At 42.0% G+C, this 27,576-nt stretch overlaps 1 protein-coding gene across 3 annotated transcripts in view; it reads right to left on the bottom strand.

The window, feature by feature from the left end:
• Positions 1 to 331: 331 nt before the first annotated feature.
• Positions 332 to 27,576, bottom strand: part of SCFD2 (sec1 family domain containing 2) — a 434,090-nt gene continuing 406,845 nt past the window's right edge. For 2 of the 3 annotated variants that reach the window (XM_036765462.1, XM_036765461.1), the window contains 2 exons: positions 14,530 to 14,649; positions 332 to 1,540 (listed from right to left, as the gene is read on the bottom strand). In XM_036765462.1, the coding sequence (XP_036621357.1) occupies positions 1,448 to 1,540; positions 14,530 to 14,649 (213 nt within the window). In that variant the 3' untranslated portion in view covers positions 332 to 1,447. Of the gene's footprint in view, positions 1,541 to 7,907; positions 7,970 to 14,529; positions 14,650 to 27,576 lie in introns of those variants that run through there. The other variant, XM_036765463.1, reaches the window with a different exon arrangement.

Below are 27,576 nucleotides of genomic sequence, written 5' to 3'. Positions count from 1 at the left end.
CCCAAAGGTTCCTGCCTTCAAGGAGGTGACATTCTGTAGATAGGAATACAAACTCAAGCCCAGAACTGGAAAGCACCAATAGGGAATAAGAAGGCCCCTATCTGTGCTGGAGGGCTCCTTGTCCAGCCTCGACTTCCCCACCAAGCAGTGCTGGCATACGCCCTTGGAGGATTCCCAAACACAAGCTAACCACTTGCTTTGGAACCGACAAGAAAGCAATTGGCAGGGAAAAGCCCGGCTTTACTTGCTTGTCCTGTGACTTCCCCAGGTGCCAGGGTTTTCCCTACAATGAAGATATGGAGCCAATTAAAGCTGCAGCCAGGCTTGGGAGTTGGTTTGGTTTCATTTTATTGCTACAACCTGTACATCAATTCACAAGAGGTATTGTTTCCAGCTTTATCAACCAGTGCAAACATCTTCTGTGGCTAACAGAGGTTTCCCATCAATTGTGGAATCAAATCAGATGGCGTTTTCCCCACCTACTATCATGTCTGGTCCCAGAGAGCCCATTTGGTTTTTCAGAGCTCTTAACATTACCCCTCCTTCATCGGGTTTAGGTTCTTAGCTTCTGAGTAAAGAAAAAGTTAGATTTTCAGAAACTGAAGCTTTACATTTCAATGCACATTAGAATTAGACAGAAACTTCAAAGGGGGCTATAGCATATGCCTGTTGGGAACAATTATTTTCTGACTCAGCCTTTCCCTTGAGCTGGGAGAAGAGCTTAAATAGAGGAAGTGGGATGCCAATCTGTAGCCCAGACTCTATCATTCTGAATTGCCATCCCAGTGTGGAATGGCTGTTCTGCTCCTTCAGTATGAGCCTAGAGAACTTAGGAAGACAAGCTAGTTTGCATAGTACTCCTCTTGCTGGACCACAATTACTGTGCTTGCTAACCCCCAATATCCCTACCCTCCTCCCCCAGAGTTTCAGACTTAAAGGGCCCCCAATCTCTATTTGCAGTGGTACTGTTTGTCACAGATATCTCACAATCTCAAAGAAAAACCTGCCTTTCTCCTTTACTCTGAAGCATGTATTGGCCAGCTTTCCAACTGGGGGTATAGACTAGCTGCAAATAAGAAAAATTGTAATGTATCTAATAGGTTTGCCAACAAGTATTTCTTTGGGATTAACGAGCTGGCAAGTCTAATCACTAGATAGCAAAGTAGAGGGTTAAGTACAACTGGGAAATATCACTAATGAGGTGGGAGCTGAATGAATGACAGTTTGACACCTTTAGAAACAGAAAAAGGGTCTTTTTTTAACTAGTACAATCCAAGCAAAGTACATTTCCCCCCCAGTTATCAGGGTCCTTCAGGCAGAATTCAATTATACCTCCAATTAGTAACAGGGCCGCTCAGTTTGGGAGGCACATCTCAACTGGTGACAGACAATAGTACAGGTATTTCCAGCCTGGCTAAGTCTTATCTTTTTTGCAGATGTATCTGGCTCAGATGCCAATGTCTGGATGAAGTCGATCTGTTGCAAATAACAGCTCCGGAATGTTAAGTGGTTTCAGGAGTCGCGTGGACAGAACAATTACCTAAGAACAGGAGAGGGGGGAAACACCATAGACCATTAGGGGGGAAAATCAAACCTTGACTTACCCATGATGAAAGAAATGAAAAGGGCATGGATTTTTTTTTTTAAGACTGGAGTTGTGGGGGAGACAGACCCCATTTCCAAGTTTTAAGAATGGAATGCAATCCAATTTAAGATTTTCTGAGGTTTGCAGCTTAGATGGCGACCGTGCCCCATGTCAGAATCTCTGCTCCGTGTCTACCCACTTTAGGTCAGTACTTGGACACTCTGCTGGGTTCTGGTCTCCACTGCTCTTGATAGCAACTCTGCTGCTGAGAATTTGGTCATCAAGTGGTTTTGCATTTGTTTCTGCTTTCAGTTAGAATCTCTGCCTCCTCCTTATATTACCCCCTGGCTCCTCAAAGGAATAGAAGCATGGAATGCCTTCAGAGATGAATAGGCTGCTCCCTTTTGCACAGTCTCATGGATACTTTTTAAACATATTCTTGGCATTCAGGCATACCCCCAAGCCTGGGGTCCTGATAGCTTGTCAGTATGGAGCCTAGTGAGGGTGGAGTGATGCTCTGGCCCTTCCAACCCTCAACACACACCTTCCTCTGATTTGGGCCTCTATCCCTGGAGCAGTTCACTTCCTGTAACCAGCCTAGAAGGCATGTGGGGCCTTCCAGAGCCAAGTAGCACTGGCTCAGTGGTGACCTTTGGGCATTTCTGCCCTGGGAAGGATGAAGTGTGGTAAACTGGAAAGTGCTGCATTTGGAGCTGGAGGCCATGGATCCAAATCCTAGATTTGCAGCATTGGGCCAGTCCCTTGTCTTCCTTTTGTGTAAAGTGAGGGAGTTGGACTAATTGGTTTCTAAGGCACCTTCCAGCTCGAAATCTATGGTCCGAGGGTAGCCAGGATGAAGTGATGCAAAGGGCTACACGTCCTGGAGGGAATTAAAGGAGAAGCAGTATGGCATGCTGGATAGTGTGTGGTACTTGGTACTGTGGTACAGAAAGACTTGGATTCATATCCTTCCACTGGCACTTACTAGCTATGAGATCACAGTTTAGGTGGTCCCTAAACCTGTCAGCCTCAGTTTCTTCATCTATAAAGTGGGGATTATAATGCCAGCATTATCTCCCTCAAAGTGTTGTAACTGATAAAATGATGAAATGTGATTTTTAAATGTTTATGGCACAGTGGATAGAATATGGTGCCTGGAGTCAGAAGACTCATCTTCTTGAGTTCAAAACCAGCCTCAAACACTTACTAGCTGTGTGACCTTGGCCAAGTCACTTAACCCTGTCTGCCTCAGTTTCCTCATCTGTCAAATGAGCTGGAGAAGGAAATGGCAAATCACTCTAGTATCTTTGCCAAGAGAAGCCCAAATGGGGTCACAAAGAATCAGACACAACTGAAACAACTAAGCAACAAAAGTACTACATAAATTTCAGTTATTATCATGTGACATTGAGGCTTTCCACAGTTTAGTGGCACAGGGGATAGAGCATGGGACTTGAATCAGGACGTTCTACATTTAAATCTAGATGCAGATACCTGCTAGTTGTGAGTCAAGACATCATCCCGAATAGAGTCAGTCCTCTTCAAAGGATGAACAACAACCGACATTGGACAAGTCGCTTAACTCCTGCCTGCCTTAGTTCCCTCATCTGTAAAATGGACATAATAGCACCTACCTCTTATTGCCGGGAGTATCAGATGAGAAATTTATAAAGTGCTTTGCAAACCTTAGAGCATTATATAAATGCTATCTATTTTATTACTTCATTATTATTATTAATTAGGAGTTATGATGGAAAACAGAAAATGCCAATAAAACTTTACAAAACAATAAGAAAAAGGAAGTGGGAGACTTCCCGCATCTGTGACCAGATTTAGCAGGTTGACAGCTGAGAGAGGAAAGAGTACCCAGCTATGGAAGTGGAAGCCAAAGGATAATTGGCAACATCTACTCATTCTGGTTTAAATATAGGCCCTGCCCTTAAAAAAAAGAGAACTCTTTCAAAGTAAAAATATATGTAGGAATATTGTGAAAAATAACATTGATTATCTAAGCCACACTTGGGTTTTATGTAAGATAGATTCTGGAGGAAGGGATGGTCTCTACAACACTCGGTTTACTTCCTTTTGAAAGGGAAAATATCTTTTTAAAATCAATATGGTGTCATCCTTGCTATCTTTGAGGCAGAAAGAAAAAAAAAACAGATACCAAAAAGGGATGACAAGTCCTTCTAAGGACATTTTTTCCTGAAAGGAATAAAGTCCCAGCTCAAGCACATCACTTCTCAACTTACAGTTTACATAATCTCACTATCGACAGGGCCTGCTGAGCTTGTGGCACTGTAGGAGGTTCTGTAACGATATCAAATTCCAGACTGTTTCTAGCCTCCAGAGTTTAAAATCTAGAACATAACATTAATTCTAAGAACTCTGTGCAACTCTCTCCATTAACAAAATAATCTGGTCCTTACTTTCTGGATATATGGCCTTTCTTTTAGTTTGCTGTGGTCTCAGAAATCAAATTTGTTGTTCAGTCATTTTCAGTCATGTCTGACTCTTCATGACCCCATTTGGGGTTTTCTTGGCAGAGATACTGGAGTGGTTTGCCATTTCCTTTTCCAGCTCATTTTACAGATGAAGAAACTGAGGCAAACAGAGTGAAGGACTTGCCCAGAGTCACACATCTAGTAAATAAGTATCTGAGGCCAGATTGGAATCAGGAAGATGAATATTCCAGACTCCGCACCTGGCACTCCCTCTCCTGTGCCACCAATGTGACCCTACTGTAACCCCAGGTGCCTGGCCATGGTATCTTCTACTGACAGACTTCTTAGCCACCTTGGTCCCAAAGGAATTGGAGTTAGTCTCTCTATGATTACAGGTAGGCCAGATGTAAAGGCAAAGTCACAGAATCACAAAATATTAGCACAAGTGTTAGCACATTAGCACAATCCATCACAAAATGATGGATTCATCATTCCATCCCCTCCCCCCAATTTTACAGATGAGAAAATTGAGACCTAGGGAAGTCAGATAACTTGTCCTCAGTCATTCAGCTAATTTGTGTCAGAGCTAGGACTAGAACCAAGGCTCTTAGACCAGGATCATTTCTATTAGCATAGAGTTGACTGCCATATTCCCAGTGCACCTGAATGAGATTAGAATATAATTGGGAAATATTTAGCAAAATAAATAAAACTACAATAGAATACAGATTATGTTAATATGAGGTTTTCTAAGTCAATATGGAGCCCAAGGTTTAGGGGTCCTCCTCTCTAAGTTGGATACCACTTCATTACAATATACTGCCTATGACAAGTTGGTGGAAGCTTCAGCCATACTGGTAGCTTTGGAGGAGGTGGTGTGTGGCGAGGGAAGGAGAAAGGAAAGGCTAGATGGGAGTCAACATATTTTCAATGAGCAAAAAAATCCACTCCCACCGGTCTGCACGCTGTATTTTTGTCCACAGTTGATAGAAAATGTGTACAGTATACATGAACAGACAGCCAAGTTCTTCCAAATAATCAAAGAATATCAGCTTTAGGCTTTGAGAATGTTGGCCCTCATTGGGAAGGGAGGGGGGAAATTGACTGAACGTGCAATTGAAACTTCATGAGCACGTTGTTATTTGGGAGCAGAAGAAAGATGACTGGATTTGAGCATTTCTGTCTCTTGAAGCTTCTCCATGGACTGAGACCTTCTGGTCCACACAGAACCAGATAAATGAAAAAGGCTCTAGGCCTTGCAAGTTAAGCTTGGTCTGAGTCTCTCCCCTGTGGGGCAGAGAATTCTCCCTTTTCTAACTTAAGGGCCCTAAGGCAGGAGCATGGTAATCAGAGGAGCAACCCTCTCCTCCTCATCTAATCTAACCTCTTCATTTTCTAGATAAGGAAAACAGAAGAGGCAAAATGATGACTCACACTCAGGTCTTTGAACTCTCTCTCCCTGGTTCTTTTCTCTAAATGGGCCTGCCTTGATTTGTCTCGTCACACCCAAAGGACCTCTGGGAAGGAAACCGATGGCCTGGTGTCCTTGAGTTGTACCCAAGGAAACGGTTGGTGGAAATCTGATGTTGACTGATACAGATAATGCTTTCTCTTCTTTTCTTTTTCCTTCCCTTTTTGTTCTCTATAATCTTTGCCTTAAAGGTTCTGATTAGTGGGAGCCCAGGTCACTGATAGTACCCATGGCTAAAGACCTCCCATGAAGGAGGTAGCATAGTATAGTAGAAAAGAACAGTGATATGGTCTCAGATGATCTGGGTTTGGATTCCAGCTTTGCCATTTACTTGCCATGTGCAAAGCCTCAGTTTCTTCCTCTGTAAACTTGGGATAATAGTAATTACATGACGTACCTCATACGGATATTATGAGAAGAGCACTAGAGAAACAGGTTATTAACTTATTTATTTTGGGGGGTAGTTCCTTTAATACCTAGCACAGTGTCATACACATAGGAAGCATTCATAAATGTTTTTTGAATATGTAAGTGCAGATCCAAAATCTGAGCCAGGGTTCAACCCAGAGTAATATAATAATATTGCTTGATCCTGAGGTTCTTAATCTTTTTTTGCATCATGAACCACTTGAGCAGTCTGGTAAAGTCTACAGGAGCCCTTTTCTCAGAATGATATTTTTCTGTTTTCTTTTAAATTCATAATGGAAGGAAATGCTAAATTTCAGCTAGAGGTTAGTGAAGATAAAAATATATTTCCCCCCATCCAAGTTCATGGCCCCGCCCCCCCCCCCCTCCAAATCCATGGACCCTCAAAGGCTTAGGAGCCACTGACAAGGGGCTGGCTGGCATCCAACTGCCTTGAGATTTGTCGCTTTTCCTAGTGACTGGAGTCAAGGTTATATTTAGGTGGGTCATAGGATCATAGATTTAGAGCTGGAAGGAACCTTAAGAGGCCAATGAAGATTTCTTTTTTTGTTGGGAGAAGTATTATCTACTCAGCTTTCCTTTTTCTGTTTATTCATTCATTCATTAACATTTATGGAATAGCCACTATAAGCAAGGCAAAGTGCTAGGTCAGGAGTGGGGAACCTCAGCCACTGGAGGTTCCCTACCCTTGCACTAGGGGATCAATCTATTGATCAGATCATTCCATCTGACTAGAGGACTAGAAAGAGAAGACCAAGTGAAAAAAGGGGCACTTCATTTGACTCAAGTGGATTACACTCTTAAACACAGAAATAAGTGTATTTGAGACAAAGCCAACAATTTCTGACAAAGATCATGAGTTACACTGCAGCCTCAGGGCAACTATAATTTGCATGTCAACAAGCCTGGGTGATTGCAGACAACTACATCCTGGAGAATTTTATGATGCTGCTCATACATGGGGGATAGGTGTCCAGTGCCAAAGTGGGATCAGCAGGCAAAAACATTTCCTGGAGGGTGGAGAGGCTGAGAAATGTTAATGGTAGCAAGATGGCCACGGGGCTGTGTGAGGCCCAAACGGCTCTGTGGACTTCTGGGCTGCTCTCTTTTTCAGGAGCTCCCTAGCTCCCAGGAGCTGGGAGTTAAAGAAAAAGACAAAGACAACTATCTAGAGAACGCTTTTGTGCTCACATCCCCACTGTCCTCCCACACAAACAGCTCAGCCCACTGACAGCGATTATTCTCTTTGTTTTCCGCTTCTCCAAGACTTCTCTTTTAATTTGCAGGTGCCAGAGACTTTCCGTTTCTATGTCTGCTATAGAGCAAGAAACACTGGGGATGCTCAGTTAGCTGAGCTCCTCATTCTTGGCCACTCGAATTTCTTACCATTGAGAAACTGTGAAAGGCGGGGCACTAAGGCTTTTTTCCCTACTTCTCTTTTGAAATCTTTCAGGGTAAAAGTATGCATCTGTGTGCCCTTCCTCACTCTCACTCTCTGTCTCTGTCTCTCTGTCTCTGTCTCTCTCCCTTCCTCCCTCCCTCTTTCCTTTTCTCTCTCCCTTCCTTCCTGTAAAAGGAGGAGGCTGGGCCATGTTATTTCAAAATTCCCTTCTAGTTCTAAACCCTACGTTTCTCTTACTATGCAAAGTGCTTGAAGAAATGAAAAGACCTTCTTGGGTTACCAAGTTTTGGAGCAATGTGACCAGTTTCAAGCTGGTCCCCTGCTTCTGAATGGGCTGTTCCCTTCTGGTCCACCTCTCGGATTTATCCAGGAGCACAAGCAGGACCTGGAAATCGACCTTGTCAATTTCTCTTCTAGTCTTAATCCCTTATTGTTGATCTCAAAAGGAAGTTAGAACCTCGGCCTTTAGGGAATAATATGGGATCCGATCTGATCAGAAAAAGCTGTTAATGATTCTAGCTGCCAGACTCCTCCAAATATAGATAATTAGGTAAAGTCATCATCCTTTCTTGAAACTTACCACCTGTAGGGCACCACTTAGATTCTGCTGGATGTTAAGGGGAAGAGCTCAGATCAACGCACTGAAAAAGACAAGACTAAGATTTTTTTTCTATCTCTTCTGCCTTTCATTCAATCTGTATAGACACACAGCAGTTGTCAATAATAAAATTTTAATTATTCCAAGATAGGGAAATCATTTGGAAGGGCTCAATTAACTGAATCAATAAACATTTATTGAGCGCCTATGTGTGAGTCCTGTGTTGCATGCTTGGGGAAACAAAAAAATGAACCTAAGATCCCTTCCCTCAAGGAGCTTATAATCGAACAGATTGTAATAGGAGAATTACTTTGATGTTCCTACATGTCCAATTTTATTTATGTGTTATCACGCTAGCAAATGTTGATTGTTGATTTTCTCTGGCTGTCCCCTGTGCCTGGAATGGTTTTTTTTCCCCTCATCTCCACCTATTGGACTCCCTGGCTTCCTTCAAGTCCCAAATGAAGTTGCACCTTCTACAGGAAGCCTTTTCCAGCCTCCTCTGAATTCTAGAGCCTTCCCTCTGCTCATTATTTCCTATTTTTCTTGTATATAGTTTGTAGATATTTGCTGCCTTGTTGTCTCTCCCACTAGGCTGAAGGCTCCTTGAGGGCAAAGGCTATCTTTTGCCTTTTTCTGTATCCAGAGAACTTAATATGGTGCCTCGCACATAGTAAGTGCTTAATAAATGTTTATTGATGCTGTAAAGAGCACTCTTTGGCTCTGGAGTCAGAGGATCTGGGTTCAAATCCCACCTCTAATGTTTACTACTCATGTGACCTGGGACGGTTATTTAACCTCTGTGGGACTTAGTTACTCCCTTTGCCAAATGAGAGGGTTAGACTCCATGGCCCCTGAGGTCTGATCCAGGTGCATATCTATGATTTGGTGATTAAGTGTGGTGGTACACTCTGCTCCTCTGATCCTTTCCTGCTGTAGGTAGCCCTAGGCCCTTTCTTCCCATCTCCAGTTTACTTAGTTTGTCTTCCCTTCCCCAGGATATTACAGCTGGCCCTCTTGTATATCCTGCACATTCTGTTAATGTCTGATATCCTCAAATCCTTACAGTTAGAATTAGTTCTACCCTGGCCTCCTGGTTCCCATTCTTTACTTGATGTAAAAATGGCTGGTGGTAGTCAGATCTAAGTTGTGGATCTCTGTGCTGAGTGGGTGGGGAGGGAAAAGATGGAAAGAGGGAAGGAAAGGGAGGAGAACCTAGTAAGTGCAAGTCATATGTTGTGTGTTTGGGAAACAAAAAAATGAACATTTTTTTTCCTTGGGGAGGAGAGGAGGGGGAGGGGGAGGAGGAGAGGGAGGAGGAAGACAGGAGAAGGGAAGGGGAGGAAAGGGAGGAGGTGAAGTAGGGTAGGGAAGGATAGGGAAGGTAGATGTAGGGGTGAGATAGTATGGAGACAGTGACCTCTGGGTTCAGAAACAGGCTAAATGCAGTAGATAGTATAACAAAGGTTCTGTGGCAACTAGATCTCTTAAAGGAGGAGTTGATGACTAAATATTACACTATAAAAATAAAGAATTACTGCTTCTTAAAAATGCAAAGAATTAACCCACCCACTTCTTGTCTTCATCTTTTCCAGCTGCCTTCCCTTCTTTCAGGTTAAGCCTCCTCCTCACTAGTTCCTCTGAGCACTCCCGGGCACCAGGCCTCCCTCTCATTCATGGGCTTCCGGAGCCATCCATGCTGTTCTCACTGAGGTGTGCTCTGCCAGGAATGCTTGGCAGGGGAAGCCATCCACCAGGCAATGAGTGAGTATAGAGGCTGAAGGCTATAGGCTGGAAACATTCAGCCAAGCTCCGGAACAAAGGATGCCTGAAAATATGCCTGATTTACGTTGAAGACACCAGTGAAGGGGGGAGGGAGCTGAGAGGAGAGGGGAGGGATTCGGGAGATTTGTTCTCTTATCTACAGCCAAGTCTCAAAGATGAGTCAGGGAAGTAGGGGAGGGGTCATCATTAACTCGGACTCCTCTACTTTCTTTCTTCCTTTTTCCTTTTGGCCATTTTTTTTTTGGTGGGGGTGTGGAGAGGCAGGGCGCTACTGCTCAGCATATCCATCAATGGATGAGTAGAAAAAGAAGATAGAATAAAAACTAATAAGCTTTATAATGTGATTGTAGCTCTAAAATGTTTGGCAAATAAGTGAAAAGAGTTATTAGGAAACTCATAGAACCATTGAACATTAGAATCAGAAGGGACCTCAAAAATCCATTTCTCACCAGAAGCATAAATGTCCTTTCCATCACCTCAAAGACCATATAGCCTCCACTTGAGGGTCACCAATGACAGAGAACCCACTGTCTACTGGGTCAAGTCCATTTGACTTTTGAAGGTTTCTGGATTTCAAAACCCATATTACCCCCTCACTTACTTTTATGAAAGTTACTTTTTGAATGTACCTTAAGAAAAAAAAACTTCATCTGTCTGCATGAATGACAAAGATAACATACTACTTTATTCAATCAGCCCTTGACTGTCACTTGGGGTTTGAAAATGCTCCTTTTTCATTTTGATGAGCACGAGTGCACCCCATCTTCCACATGAGTAGCCACTGAACGTAGTGTGGTTTCTGTATTTGGCCTGCACAGAATACTAGATACCAAAGCCGGGTTTCCTTTCTGCTCCAAACAGCTGAAGACTAAATGTATCTCAGGCCTAAGCAATGGCAAAGCTCCAGGCTGGGGCAGCTGAATGGCCAGCTCTTTGAAAAGTGAATAATCCTAAACAGGTGGCTCAGCCTTCTGGCTTCCTTATAGAAACCTAGGTAATCCAACTCACTCTATCAAAAACTTCGAGGGGTCCATCAGTGATGAAGCGCTCACAAATAAATAAATGACCTGCTCTGTGTTTTTTTCTTGGACTGTCTGCTTCTGGATTCTCTTTCTGGAGCCCCTTAACCCCTTGATGGAGCATCTTTTACACAAAGGACAAGTGACATTAAAAGCTATAGTTTAAGCTCTAAATCCTTTGGGAGCCCATCTCAGTGGACAGCCCAACACTGGGGTCAAACCAGATCAAAGTCACTTTCAATTCTCCGGCCTTGCTGTCAAATGTCCAACCTTTGGAAAAAGATTGCTCCCAAGTGCCACGCGTAGTTTTGAAAACCTCTTTCCCTTACTCACAAATGCTTTGCTATTCTTTTTGACTGCATTTAATGTATTTAGGGACTGGACTAGCTTGTCTGTCAGGACACCATAAAATGGGAGAGAGAAGGTAATTAATGACAGCATCTACCTCAGAGCATGGCTATGAGGATCAAATGAGATGAGATATACAAAGTAATATTGCCTTAAAGTGCTATATACATGTTAGCTATCGTTTTTACTTGCTGTTTTGTACGTGGTAAGCATTTAATAAATAATTGAACAATTTACTGAGTGGCTACAATGTACCTTCCGCTGTGGGACATATGACAGAAATCTGAACGCGACATACAAGCCAGCAAGCACTATAGTCTAGTTGTGGAATCACTCAGAGAACATTGAAGTTAGATAACAAACAGTTATTAAATGCTTATTATGTGTCAGGCACTGAGCTAAGTGCTGTGAATAAAAATACAAACAAAAAGAAAGACAGTTCCTGCCCTTTTGTATCCCCATAGCTTAATACAGTGCGTGGTACATAGTAGGCACCTTAATAAATGTTTATTAATTGGTGGGCATATAGTAGGCATTAAATAAATGCTTACTGACTGACATGAGAAAGACTGGAATTTAGAAACTAGGATCCGAGATGGAAGAATTGAGGCTCCATATAAGCTTTTTTGTTCTGGTGGGGGGGCGAGGGGGGAAGGGGCACCTCATTTATTTACACGATAGAACCGGAGGATCTTAGTAAACTGAGAGAAGCTGAGATGCCTTTTAGCCACCCAAATGAGGAAGAAAGAACAAAAATGTTTCAGAAAGTTGTTGAGAGGACATGTGTCCTGTATTTCTACTTTTCCACTTGTAGGTGGAACTCTAAACCAGCTATAAACTTCTCAGGGTTTGGAGTCAAGACAAAGAAGAAAGCTTCATGGGCCAGATTGGGCAGAGAAAGAGAGCTTGAGCTAGGCCCTGAAGGATGACTAGGATTTAACTGGGTGGAGTGGCAGGGGTAGACATTCCAGGCATGGGAAATGGCTGCTCTGAGCCAAGGAGGCCATCACCAGTCATCCTGATTGATATCTGGCCACTGGACCTAGATGGCTCTGGAGGAGAAAGTGAGGCTGGTGACCTTGCACAGCCTTGCCTCACTTAAATCCAATTCACTTGCAAGTCATGGCATCACCTCCCTGATGTCATGGGCCTCTTCAAGAATGAAGATCAAACAACAACTCGAGCCACTAAATCTTAGTCCTGTGAACAGACACACAGTGTCCTGGGTGATGGAAGTGGCCATCCCACTGTACTCCGCTCTGGTCAGAGCACTGCCGGTCTAAGTATCATACTCAGTTCTGTGCGCCACCATTTGGGAAGGTCATGGCTAGGAGGGCACTTGTCCAGAGGGGGATACTGCTCATAGCTGGCATTTATATAGTGCAAAGTGCAATACGTGCCATCTCATTCTGTCTTCCCAACAACCCTGGCAAGTAGATGCTAGGATTATCATCTCCATTTGACAGAGAAGGAAACAGGCTAAGAAAGGTAAACTAACTTGCCCAGGGTCACAGGAAAATGCTCATGACCCGTGACGATAGCTTGAAAGACCTCGATATAGTTTGCTTGGAGAAGCTGACTTAGGGTGGACAAGAAAGGTGCTTTCTAGTGTTTAAAGGGCTGTCCTATGGAAGAGAAATATGAGTTATTCTTCTGGGCCCTAGAGGTCAGAACCAGGAACAATAACAGGCAGAAGAGGCTGAGAAGAGGCCTCAGCTATAAACTAGGGAAAACGTCAAAATAATTAGAGCTTCTCAAAAAATGAAACTGGTTATATTTCAGGAGGTAACGAATTCGCTTTCATAGAGGGTCCTTAAGCAGAGTCTGTATGCCCACCCTTAACAGATGGTGAGGGGGGCATTCCTAGCTAAGTAGGCATTACCTACTTCTGATGACTTCTGAGATTTCCAACTAGAGCCCCCAAGAAGGTTGATGTGCAATGGGACCTCTGTCTTCTAATATTTGAAGGTTTGTCAGGTGAGATTTTTCTGTAGTGAATGCAGACGACAGTTTTGGTTTATTATAAATGAAAAGTTTCTAATAGTTAGAGCTGCTTCCAAAAAGGAATGGGTTGCCTTGGGATGTAGTGAGTTCCCCATCATGGGAGGTCTTCCAACAAAGGCTGTCTGACCACTTATCAGGTCACATTAAAGCCATGGTTGGTAGAGAAGATAGTATACACACAGGGGTGTATAAATGAAAATGTGTACAATGTAAATATAAAGTAATTTTTTGGTGGTGGGGGTGAACCTTAGTAATGGGGGTATCAGGGTAGGATCAATGTAGGTGGTAGTGCTTGAACTAAGCCTCGAAGGAAGCCAAGAAGGATATTCTGTAGGAGGAGCTGACTTTAGAAACTATCCAGAGTTATCCTTAGCCAAATCCTGGGATTCAGGCAGGTGTGATCAAGGTAAGAAGTACTATTTTTGGTCAAAGAACCAAAAGGTGACCATCACCTTTTCATGTTTGGCTTGTGAGGGGGCTCTGAAGGTGATTTCAAAAGAAGAGGTTCAAGATTGTTTTCAGAAATGGCAGAACTGCAGTAAGTGTCTTTGGATATAAACGTTTGGCATCACCAAAATAATAATAATAATGATAAGAACTAGCATTTATATAGTGCTTTAAGATTTGTAAAGGGATTTACATATGAAAATTAATGTCTTTGCTTATGGTCATATTAACAGTTATTCTCTGATCAGCATTGCCTGAGCTTATTTAGCTCATGTCCGATTCTTTGTGACTTGCTGGGCCACATTTGGGATTTTCTTGGCAAAAAATGGTTTGCCATTTGCTTCTCCAGCTCATTTTAAAGATGAGGAAACCGAGGCAAAAAGGATTAAGTGACTTACCCAGGATCGCACAGCTGGTAAGTGTTTGAGGCCAGATTTAAACACAGGTCTTTCTGACTCCAGGCCTGGCACTCTGTCCACCATCCTAGCTGCCCAGTAACAATAATAACTAACATTTATATTGTGCTTACTACGTGCCAGGCACAGTACTTTATAATTATTACCTCACTTGATGCTCACAACAACCCTAGGACATAGGGGCTACTATAAACCCTATTTTACCAATGAGGCAAACAGAGGTGAAGTTTGCCCAGGGTCAAACAGCTAGTGGAAGGGCACATTTGAACTCAGGTCTTCCTGACTCCCAGCCCCAGTGTTCCATCCACTGTGCTTCTACCCTTTCTGGTGCTGTAATGGTAAAGCTCTTAGCTCCTGGAAGGGCAGCAAATTAGCTGTGGCACCTGACATCTGCTCTAGGAAAAGGTGGTAATGGTGATGGTGATAATACTATCTGTGCTTTACAGTTTCCAAAGTCCTTTATCTAAACCATCTTTTGATGCTCACCCCAGACCTCAGACCCATTCTTGTAGGTACGGTCAGACTCTTAAAAGCGCCATCCCGCAAGAGGAAAGGTTCATTTCTGACTATTTAGGGGCTGGTACCTGTGTTCCTGGCTTCAGAGAAGAAACAAGGTCTTTCACCATTTTGGCCTCCGAGATTGTCACCCCACCAACCACAAAGAGGATCAGTAGCGAATGGTCACTGGGATGAGGGCGGCTCACCTGTAACACAGTTATCACAGCAATGATGTGGTCAGCATTCAGACAATGTGTTACCTTTATTCTATGAATTCATTCTATGAAGGAAGTTAGCGTAGCGACAGATGAGCCACATAAAACCCAAGTGAAAATACATGACTCATCAATTATCAGATACATCAGTGCCAGAGCTTGTGTTAGGACACAATGTCTCTAGATTTTCTGCCATAGAATTACAGATTTTGACCTGGAAACGACCTTAGAGGTCATCTAGCTTTCTCATTTTACACGTGAGGGAACTGAGGCTCAGGGAGTTTAAGTGATGATGAAGGTCATGCAAGTAAGAAATAAACAACAGACCAAAATCCCATTTGTTCAATGTTACTTCATTATGGTGTCTTTCCCCTATCCCCATCCCACCACTTTTTTTAAAGGAGTGAATATATTAAAATATAGGTTAAAGCACATGGGGCTAAGGTATAGAAATGAATGCTTAGAAGTGACATGATAGTGATAACTAGCAGAAGACTATCAGATAGGACTATCAGATACCTATTCTTGGCTTTGCCACTTAAAACCTGTGTGCATTTGGACAAAATGTGAAATCTCTCTGGGCCTCAGTATCTTTCTCTGTAAAATAAGGGGGTTCAACTAGAAACCCTGCAGGATTCCTGACAGCTCAAAATCGACGATGCTGTGATCCTACTTGAAAACAAATAGTTCCTGAGGGCTTGAGCAAAAGTGATGGTCTCTGCCTCAGAGATACTCATCTTATGGAAAAACATGAGAACTTCTACTAAGTAGCATATCAAGAAACCCAAATTAAATATGTAAACTTGAGGACTCAGCAAACAAGGAAGACCTTTTTTTTAAATGAACTTAATCATCTCAATATACAAGAGAATTATATGAGAATGCAAACTTTTATGTATACTTAAAAAAGTTTTTCAAAATGTGTATATTAGATTCAACATGGAAGTAACAATATTGTCCTTTGTATTCTCTTCTGAAATTCTTTTTACAGACTTTTTTTGATTTATAAAATTTTTTTATTGATGCTTCTTCTTTTTCTTCTTCCTTCCTTTTTTCCTTTCTTCCTTCAAATTTCTATCACTAATCACTAACTCCTCCTTACTGCTCCCATCCTAAAAGTCCTCCCTTGTGACAAATAAGCATGGTCAAACAAAACAATTCAACAAATTGTCCATCTGAAAGCATACATCGTCATCTTGCACCTCTCTGCCTAGAGATGGGAAGCATGCTTATATCTGTCTTCCAAAGTCATCGCTGGCCACTGCAATGATTGGAGCTGTGAAGTCTTTCAGATGGGAAGCATGCTTATATCTGTCTTCCAAAGTCATCGCTGGCCACTGCAATGATTGGAGCTGTGAAGTCTTTCAGAATCATACTCCTTTACATTATTATGTTCATCATGTAAATTGTTCCTGTTCCACTTGCTCTGTGTGACCTGGATTTTGAAGGAAGTTTTTTCACAGGGTTTGGTAGAGAAAGGGATGATAGGGCAAAATGAGGACATGTCTTAAGCAAAGTTACTGACCTGAGAGTTAGCAAGCTGTGTGTGATAAATAGCAGGCAGACTGTCTTAGCCAGGACAGATGGGGTGTGTGAAGTTACAATTAGGATGGCACTAACCATCTTTACTCCATTTCAAAAGAAAAAAATGAGGAATGATATCAATCCATACCAACTGAAACTTAAGTTTGGCAGGAGTGATGACTCTAACAAGATGGCCCCATTCATCATGTATGGCTCAGGGCCTCCCAAGCAGCAGAGCATGCAGCTCTGTACAGGAGATACAATATTGACCTAAAGGCTGGAGAAGTCTGGGACAGTTGGCTAAAATAAAGGTTCTTACTTTTTCTGTCTCTATTTTTCCTCATTATGTTCTTTCTCCTATTTGGAGATCTAAAAACGAATCCTTCCTTCTTCTATTACATATGCCTATTACCCAATACCTTAGTTATAGCAAATGTTCATTAAAAGTTTCACATTGATAATGAAAGAAATGCAAATTAAAACAACTCTGATATTTTATGGCACACTGTCAAGTTGACAAAGATGATAAAGGCAAAAATAGTAAAGAGAGGAAGGACTGTGGGAAGACAGACTCATGGATACATGGTTGGTGGAGTTGTGAACTGATCCAACCACTCTGGAGAACAACTTGTAATTATGTGAGAAAAATGAATAAATTATTTATACTTAGTGGCTTGGTGATCCCACTACTGAAGAATGAGGAAGAGGTCCCATAAATAGGAAAATATTCCTAATAGCATCTTTGTGGTACTAACAAACTGGAACCAAAGTGGGGGTGCCAACTGATTGGGGAATGGCTGAAAAAACTGTGAGTTATAAACAATGAATATGGAGAATTCAGAAAAACTGTGAAAGATGTACAGTATGATGTGACAAATATTTACTACTACATGCTAGGCACTATGTTACATGTTGGGAGAACCTTAAGAAGCTCTTGATCTAAGGAAGGCAAGATGATATACAACAGGAAGCTCAAAAAGGGGGCATGATGAAGATGATGGTGGAGTTGAAACCAAGCAGAGCAGCTGGTGGCAAATGAAAAGATGGCTGGCATGTTGAGCCCGCTCTAGAAGAAGGCTACGGGAGGAGTTTTTCCCTCTGTCCTCGAGCCCTTCCAACAAGAGGCAGAAGCAACTGAAGGCATTGAGGAGGTGTGCATAGCAAAGCTGAAGCCATCTCTATGAACCTGAGTTTCTTGGTGCTGATTTTATCTTCTTCATGCATGAGGAAGATGATGATGAAGTTGAGACCAAAACAGAGCAACTTGTAGCAAGCAAAGGGATGAACTGATGCAGAGTGAAGATAGCCGAACTACAAGAATCATATACACAGTGACCACAACCATGCAAAAGAAACAACAATAAAAGAATCAGAATTCTGATGAATGACCAGTCTTGATTCCAGAGGACTAGTGATGGAACGTTTCCCTTCTCTCAGAAGAGAAGGGTAGAATACTCTTTATGCTGTCCAGCATAGTGGATGGGTTAGTTTGCTTTATTTATCCATCTCTCTTTGTCATAAGAGAAGATTTTATGAGGGTGGGTATATTGGAAAGTGACAGCAATATGTAAAAAAGAAGAAAATCCAAAAGCATCAATAAAACTTTAAAAAAATCTCAGGTTATGTGTGTAAAAACTTAAGGTCTGTGGGACAAAATGTACTATGAAAACCAAGGAAAAGAACTGGAATTTGAGGGGATATCCACCAATTTGGGAGTGGGGAAACAAGTTGTGGCCCATGATTGTGATGGAAACACCACTGTGCTGTAAGAAATGATGAGCAGGTTGATTTTAGAAAAACATGAGAAGACTTGCATGAAATAACGAAGAGTGAAACATACAGAACCAAGAGAACACTGTATACAGTAACATCAATATCATTCAAAGAATAACTAAGTTATTCTGAGTATTAAAAATGCTCAAATCAACTACAAAGAATCCATGAGGGAAGATGCTATCCACTTCCAGAGAAAGAATCAATACATAGAAGTATGCATAGTATGGTTTTACACACACACATACATACAAACATACACACACACACAATGTGTCAAATGGTGGCCTTTTCTAGTGCAGGGTGGCAAGGGAGAGAGGGAGAGAGTTTAGAACTTAAAATGTAACAAAAAAATTAATTGAATTTAATTTTAAAAAAGAAAGTCAAGGAAGAAACAAATAAAAAAAATAAGAATTTCTTAACATCAGAAGTGCGGGAAACCCTGGAATAGATTGTACAGGCTGAGTGTGGAATCCACTTGCTTGGTGATGTCTAGGAAAAAAAAAATCTTGGTCAGGAGTGGTTTGCACATGATTCTGCCTAGAAGTAAAGGCAGGGGTCCTGGCTTTCACCCTTTTGCCTCACAAGAATTAGATGTTTTTCAATTCATGCTGGCCCAGAAATAGACGGTCTCAGGATCCCATAGCGGTACAGTGTGTTCCCAAAAACATATGCTTTCTATAAGAGATTCTGCATCCAAAAGTTCAAGATGAAAAGGCAGAAATGAAATGCACAATAACAGAGAAAACGCCACAGGGGTGGGGATGGGGGAGCAGAAAAAGGAAGGAATGCTTGTTTCTCTATAAATAAACAGGTTCAATTACTTCATGTTTACATTTGCTATTCTTGGTTCTTTCAAGATTCATCTTCCGATATGAGGCATTTCCTCATATAGCTCTTCAAATCAAGGGTCATTTTGAAGCACAACAAATTGACCCATAGAGTCTTCTCTCTTGCTATAATAATATATTCCTTATAATCAACTAAACAGCAAGGAGTTCAATGGTGGACTGTTTGTCAAGAAGCAGATAGCTCAGATAAGGTACGTAAATACTAAGTATCATTACCACCAATTGTGAATGAAATGGATTAATAGAGAGAGTCAGCATCTCCTGTTCTGTTTTGCCCCCCTCTTGTCTTTTACTGTGTGTGACATTAAGACATCATTTCAGGTTGGAGGAGTCCGCTTCTCTTGGCCATTATGACCCCAACCTTTGAAGCCTTTAGGCTGGTTTGGAGGCTTTCTCTGTAGACACACTGCCCAGTGGGACCCCTTTGATGTCCACACTGGTCTCTGTCTGGTGGGGTTACCAGGTGCAAGGTTCCTGCTGCTTCCGGTTTCTTCACCTCTCGACGGGGTACCAGAACATCTCTGTTGCTGACTCCTCCTCTCCACAATCCTCTGCTGTTTCCTTCTTTTGCCTCCCTCCCTCTGTGACCTGTTTCTCTCTAGAATGTGCAAGGGTCAGGTCCCCCTAGTTTTCTCCCCATGTTTTCCAACATTTCACCAGTCTTTCAATCATCTCCCCACATTGGGTCTCACCGATGATGGGTCATCCAACAGGAAATGATGACATTAGCTATAGTGCCTTTGAACATAAAGGACAATAAACCCCAAGCTGAGTACTCTCTTTGGGACAAAGCTTTGGCTACTGATCTACCATTGTGATCCAGGAAGCAACTGACAGTTTTTTCCCTACCAATTTACGTGAAGATCTTTCAAAAATGAAGGAAATTAAAAACAAAACAAAACTAACTAATCTCTCAGAGCCCTTAAAGCAGTTTTGTTGTCCTTTAGGAAAAAAATCTGCCAGTTACCTAGTTCTTGTTGGAAAATAGAGGCTTTGTTAAATTTGCATAGAATATGCCTGAACCAAATTCGAAGGAAACCAACCCTCCTTCTCTACCAAACTCCAATACTATCATCTCGCTGTAGACCACAGGCTCTATTTAGCTTGGTCGCAGCATGGTTCTGTGGGGCAGAGTAGGTGATTCTGCAGGGGTGAATGTGGTCGAGATAATCAATAGTGATTCCTCATGGTCCCAGACTGCTTTGCAGTTTCCAAAGTGCTTTACGTAACTACTCTCATTTTCAAAACACCCTGTGAGGGAGGTGATAATAGTAATAATAGCAGTGGATCTCCTTTATATTGATCTTTAAATGTTTTTTGTCTAAATAAACATTTCATTGATGCTTTTTTCCTTAACATGTGACTTCCCAACGACTTTTCCCCAGCATTCTCCCTTATAACAATGATAATTAAACTAAACCAATGTGTTGAGCATTCGTGATGATAAACCTACAGCTCATGCTGAGAGGAGGGAGACATGTTTTGCCATAAGATCATAACTGGAAGGGACCTTAGACACCATCTGCTCCAAACCCACCCATCATTTTACTGATGAGGGCTAGGAAGTTAAGTGACTCGACCAAGGTCACGCAGATAGTGATTGAGGTAGGATCTGAACCTGTGTCCAACATCCCAAAAGTCACTGCTTTTAACACTGTACTATACTCTTTCTTATCTCTTAGAGGCTGCTAGGTGGCATTATACTGCACAGAGCACTGGGCCTAGAGTTAAGAAGACCGGAGTTCAAATCTGGCCTCAGACACTTACTAGTTTTATGACCCTGGGCAAGTCACTTGCCACAAAACAAACCACTGCCTGCTGCAGTCTCCTCATTTATAAAACGGGGGTAATCACAGCCCCCAGTGTCCAGTGTTGTTGTGAGGATCACATGAGATAATACTTGCAAAATTCTCGGCAAACCTTAAAGTACAACACAAATGCTAGCTATCATTGCTATTATTATTGTTCAGTCAAGATTGGTGGTTGTATTAATTAACATACTTATATCTTTCACAATCATTTCCCTTTCCATTATTTCGGTCATTATTATTCCAGTTTGGTTTACTTTGCATCAGTTCATACAAGTCTGCCCAAGTTTCTCTAATTTCCTCATGTTCATCACTTCTTATTGCACAATAATACTCCATTACATTCATATGCCACAGTTTGTTTAATTTTCAATTTCAATTTAAACTACGTTCTCCCTTGAATTCATTACCATTATACTTTCACTGTGTCTCCTTGAATTTGTGTGGGTGACTGCTCTCCCCAGTTGCTGCCATTTTAGAGAATTGCGTTGACCTATTGGCTGGACGTCAAACACCCCAAAAGACACCCCTTGGTTCCCTTATTGAACTTTTAAAAAAATCTGCCCCTATAGCCATGAATGTGGATGCACTAAATGCAACAGCACCTTTGAAACTTGTTAAAAAGAGAACCTAGCAAGAGATAAACTAGCCCTGCATTGTTTCATTAGATAAAACACACCCTCATGGCAACTTCTGCAGAGAAAGCATCTTGACAAATCATTTCTTTCAGTCAAAACAAGCCTGGGTCCAAACACATGGAGTCTATATAAAATGATATTATTTTTCAGGAGACCAAAATCCAAACCACGAATTCCAGAAACGCACATGAAGTGTACTGCTTATTAGACATGCAAGCCCAAAATTAAATTAGAGCTGTAGCAAAAGGGGCTGAGGTATGCTATTGATTTATTAATTCGATTGCTATCTGACTTTTCTGCTGAAGAGCCCAAGGTGCTGCAGAGGCCCAAGTGTTTTGGGGAGGATTGCTCCTCTGGGTACGGAATGGGAGGCTGCTTGAAGAATGTGAGTTCTTGCCAGTATGCCTTCCCTCCAACTGATAGTACAACCCTAAAGGCTTTCCTTTTGAAGTCAAGAGCTTTATGTGGCTAACCACAGTCTATCCTCTGGTTGAGCATCAGACTCCAGTGGACTTGAAACACTTTCTCAGTATCTCAGGGAGGCACACACATGCTAACTTGTGGCTCGCAGCCTTCCTCTGTTCCCTAGATCACCGTGTACAAGGGGCCTCAATGGACTACATCTGGGAGAGCAAAACACCACAACTCAGTTTCCTGTGAACTAGGAAGCATGCTGGGTTTTCAAAAACACAGCAAAAAAAAAAATAATATTGTGCAGGAAGACAGTGGGCCGTCTGTCTGCCTGTCTTTTCATTACTGCAGCCTCTCTGGTCTCACAGAGTTTGAACATGGGCCAGGCTTGTTAAGTCAACTTTCTGAACTCAGGGAGGGGAGGAAAAGATCTTTTGGTTTCATCCTTGGCATGCCACACAGGCCTGTGCAAATTTACAAGGACACACAAAACAATCCAACAAACTGAATTCAGTCTGATATTGCCCAAGAGACCATTTGCTTTTCAAGTGGCAAAACCAGAACACAATGTTCCTCAGCTAGAGAAGGCCAAAATAATTTAAAGAAATGAATCCTGGCAAACTGCAGAATGAGGCATTTATGGGGAAAAATACCTCCGACTTCAGCAAGGAGAGAAACAAGCTGCCACATCATCCCTGCCCTCTGAAATGAAGGAACCATTTAATACTGAGAAATAAATGCAAAGGCACCCTCACTGCCTGGAGAAATTTTACCATACTTAAAAAAAAATTAATGTGTTCAATCCACTTCAAAGTGTCTGGAACCAAGGCTTCCATTTCCCTGCAGCCCAGAAGCTGCCTTTAGAGCTGTCTCCAAAGCCCCACCAAGCATCTGTGCATTGAAAGCACAGGCCAAGACACTCAGGAGACTCTACCATCTGGAAAGAGAAAACATACTTCTAAAATCTTAAGAAGTACTGAAGCCAAAGTTATTTTGGGGCTTCTGCTGTGTGTCTTTAGAGTCTGGTTCATTGTAGAATCTCTTTCAATTTCTAGGCATCTCTTCTTAATTCATCAACTAAATGACAAGAATCACAAGGATCCCTAGAATACGGCCCTGTAGGAGATGGCCGAGGTGTCCATAAACAAGGAAAGGGACAAGTGGGCTATCCGAGAGAGGGATGTGTTCCAGAAGGAGGAGGATGCCACCACTCAGAGAAACATAGTTCCTCAAAGGTTCACAAGTCACTTACCTCTGCAGGAAACATCCTGGCTCCCTGGCAGTACTGTGGCAATGCCACAAATCACATGCTTTCCATAAATGGAAGGCTTTCCATCTGAGGGGAGGCCGGCTCTCTGAATTCTGTAGAGAATCCTAGAGCTAGGAGGGATGCTGAGAGATTCATCCCTCTCCCTTCAGGAAAGATCATATCTGAACCATCTTACATAATGAACATTGATTTTTAAAATATTAGAAATCTTTTTAAAAGGGAACCAGTGTAGCAAAGCAGATAGAAACTTTGCCTTCAATCTGAGAACAGCAGCAAAGAAGGGAAGACTCGGCGACCGGAAGAAAATGAATCTGTTTCTGGCTAAGCTTGTGTCCAGGGAAGCTGCAGCTGCCTCTTCAGGTCATATCATGCCTGGAGAACTCTCTATTTGCTTTTCTTGCATTGTCCCCTGAGAGGGATCTGAGGAGGACAAGGGGTTATCCTGGTGAAACATGCCAGAAAGTCTGTTCCATTGTGCCTCCAACAATCACTAACCTTCCTTAATCAGAGAAAGACTCCAGCCAGGATCATTTAACCAGACTCTGTCTTCTTGTTTCTTTGCTGTTTGTAAGACTTCACTGAAGAGCAAGCAGGGTAGTTGATCCCAGCTCCAGAACAGAGAAGCAGCAGAAACTGCTTTAAATAGCAAGAGAGGACCCCGCCTTCCCCCCAAACCCCAACAAACAAACCCAACAACAACAACAACAAAGCCAACCTGGCTTCCATTCTGCTGATACAGGAAGAAAATAACGTGTGAGGCAAAGCCAAAAGGTAGACCATCTGTACTCTACTGGAGAGCACTGCCAACACAGCCCAAGTGGAGGCCCCATAAGAGAAGGCACCTCCAGGATTCTGAGGGAGAATCTGTATCCCTATAAAGCCATGTGTAATGATGATGATGACAATGATGACAATGATGATGATGCCAGCTGGCATTTATATAGTGATTATTATATGCCAGGCACTGTGTAAGCACTTTACAAATGTTATCTAATTTTTATGGGAGGTAGGTGCCATTATTATCCCAATTTTACAGTTGGGGAAACTGAGGCATAGAGAGGTTAAATGACTTGCTTAGGGTTACACAATAATAAAAGCTAACATTTATATAGTAACATCTACGTACCAGGCACTGTGCTAAGTGCTTTTCAGTTACGATTTCACTTTTGTAATCGTCACAACAACCCCGGGAGGTAGGTGTTATTATCGTCACCCTCATTTTACAGATGAAGAAATGGGCAAACAGAGGTTAAGTGACTTGCGCAGGGTCACACGGCTGGATTTGAACTCTGGTCTTCCTAACCCTTGGTTCAGCACTGTACTATCAAGTTGAACAGATAGAACCTGGATATGAGAAGCACTTGCTACTGATAAATAGTCCTCAAGGAACGTACTAAGTTGGAAAGCATCCAGAGAAAGGCAACCAGGAGGACAGAACGCTTTCAGTCCATTTCATAAGAAGATGCGTTAAGGAGCTGGGGATGTTTAGCCAGGAAAACCAGGAAACATGGATAGAAGTTGCAAATACAAAAATTTAGATTTAATGTCAGGAAAAAATTCCTAACACTTAGAACTGTCTCAAAGCAGAAAGGGCTGCTTCAGGAGGTCAAGGGTTCCCCTTCACTGGGAGCGTTCAAGCAGAGGCTGGTTGATGACTCTTCTGGTCTGTAACAGGAGGGATTCCTTGGAGATGTGGGTTCAATGAGACAAGAGGTTATTCCTTTAGGGATCTTCTTATACATATGTATATAGATACACACACACACACTCATATACATATATACACATATATACACATATGGATGCATGTATCTATCTATCTATCCAACAGACACATATTTGATAACTGTATTTCAATATAATTTTTTCCTTTGTAACCCTACGTATTTTATTTTATGCATTCAAAAACATTCGGAGAAGAGGTCTAGAGGCTTCACTAGATTACCAAAATGATCCAAGACATAAAAAGGGCAAGAACTCCCAGATTGCCTGGATTCTGAGGTCCCTTCTGACTCAAAATTTCGTGGTTATGTAAAAGTCTATTTGTCATTTACCACTAGTGTGGCCTTAGGCAAGTTTCATAGCCTACTTGGGACTCAGTTTCAGAGGGATTGGACCAGATGACCTTTAAAATCCCATTTCTTGCTCTGAATCTATAATCCTAGAGTCCTTGAGGTTCCTTTCTGCTCCAAAAGTCTATGAACAACATGAGGAATTAAATGAAAAGTACTAAGAAGCAATGGAAAGGTAAAAAGTGACAGCCAACTTAGACCTACTCTTGACTTCCTCTTCCTATTGCTCAGCCTCAAATGTGAGAAGTGTAATTAATCCTTCTTCATGAAAATTACCTTCATTTTTTAACACAGCCTTTTAGCAAGTCACAATTAGGTCTCCCAAAGGACCACTGCCTTATTCTCTTTAAGTCCTTACTGATTTTATACCCTGGAAACATTGGCCCAAGATTATTTTGCTGCCTAGGCTCTCTGAAACAAATACGGCAGAGCCAGTAGACAAGGCCCATTTGGAAAAACAGATCAAGGCTTTGGGTAGGGGCTGGAGGTGGTGAGGATGGCCCTCTAAATCTCTAGCTGACAGATGAGAAGTACTCCTGACAAGTGACAGAAGAGGCCCCTGGCAGCTGAGGGCTAAGGAACAGCTCCCGACAGCTGCTGGAAGGGTAAGAATTCCTTAAATCCATTACTTGGAAACCCCTCTTTGAGATCTGTTTCAAGCCGCTAGGGCATTTCCTCATAAGCCTTTCTTCCGGAAGGTGGTTCGGTGGGGGAGAAACAAGGAATAAATGAAATCCTGGCCCAGTGGGTCCCAGAATTTTTCCAAGATAACACCCACTTCAGTACTTCTGGGACTGGGAAACAGGAAGGCTCTCAGTCCCAGGAAGGAACTCGAAAAAGGTATGATTTTAAAATGTTGCTTTCCGGAGCTGGCTATGAAAAATGGGATGCCACATGACATGGGATAAAAGACATCTGAGTACCTCTACAATTCTCAGATCTGGTGTCTAGGGCATAAAGGAGGAAAACAATCTCTCCCTAAAGGAGGGAAAACTCAATTTGTAGACGGGAGAGGAACAGAAGCAACTCAAGTGAAGCATATTCAAGGCAAGGCTACATTGGGGATCCCTGAGAAAAGGGAAGACTAGCTAAGCTTCAGAAACCCATACTAACCATGGACTCAGTCACACTCAACGCCGAGCCCTTCAACACTTTTGAAGAGGCAAGGAAGGGTGGAGGAAAGAGTGCCTGACCTAAGAGACTTGGGTTTCATTCCCACCTCAGGCACACAAAACAAGCCATGGGCAAATTCACTGTATCATAATTTTCGAGATGAAAGGGCCCTTTGAGAACATCCGGGACAATCTCTCCATTTTTTTCTGAGGAGGAAACAGAATCCTAGAGATATTAAGTGACTTGCCCAGGGTCACATAAGAAACACATGGCAGAGACAAGATTCAAACCTAGGTCCTCTGACTCTAAATTCAATGCTCCTTCTACTCCATGAGACTACACTTCTGTTTTCTCATCTCTAAAATGGGGGTAATCTAGTATCTATGCTCCAGGGCTGTTGGGAGGATTGAAGGAGATGTGTTTTGTACATCTAGTGCTGTTAGCTATTATTATTTGTTTTGGAAACATTGATTTGGGTTGCTTTAAAACAACAACAACACAACCAGAGAAAGAAAACAAGGCACACCACAGATGTGAAGCTGATGGTAACTGACGGCATCAGGAGGGGGAGAGCCCTGGATTGTTTGCTCTCTGGTTTCTCCACCTCGTCATCATCTTCGTCTGGTTTCTCTCCTTCAGCTCTGGGAGGGCACTGCTTTTCCAGGAATGTACATTCATGAACTCAAAAAGCCAAGATCTTCCATGCAGATTAATTTCTTAAAAAGGCAATGTCTTCCATGCAGATTAATTTGTAATTTCAAAACTGCTTTGAAGATGAAAAAAAAACCCGATAATTTTTAGGTGTTATTATAACTGGAATACTGGCAAAGTACAGGAGGGAGGTCGACATTTATGTCTACTGCTCATCCTTTTTTTAAAAACATAAAAATAATGAATATTTCATTCAGAAAGAAAGCTGGAAGGCTCTGGACTCAGAGAATGATGAATAACATCCTTTCCCCAACTAAAAAAAAATTAGTAATATCTTAACAGACAGAAGAAGACAGGTTAATGATATGGGAGTCATTTCTAAATCAGCTTAGATCAAAACCAATTTTTTTTGCAATTATATAAAATATTTCCATGCTAGTCATTTTTTATAAGAAAACTCAAATAAAAGAAAAAAAAGTAAAAAATAGCATGCTTCAGTCTGTGTTCAATCAATATCAGTTCTTTCTCTGGAGGTGGATAGTATGCTTCATCATGAGTCCTTTGGGATTGTCTTGGATCACTGTATTGCTGAGAACAGCTAAGTCATTCACAGTTCTTCATCGAATAATATTGCTGCTACTGTATACAATGTTCTCCTGGTTCTGTTCAATTCACTTTGCATCAGTTCATGTAATCCTTGCCAGGTTTTTCTGGAGTCATCCTGCTTGTCATTTCTTATCGCACAATAAGATTCCATTACAATCATATACCACAGCTTGTTTAGCCATTCCCCAAATGATGGTCATC

The sequence above is a fragment of the Trichosurus vulpecula genome, chromosome 6 (assembly GCF_011100635.1).
Source record: "Trichosurus vulpecula isolate mTriVul1 chromosome 6, mTriVul1.pri, whole genome shotgun sequence".
NCBI classification, from domain to species: Eukaryota; Metazoa; Chordata; class Mammalia; order Diprotodontia; family Phalangeridae; genus Trichosurus; species Trichosurus vulpecula.
The sequence above is the reverse complement of the archived record's forward strand: the minus strand, read 5'-3'. Positions and strand labels throughout refer to the sequence as shown.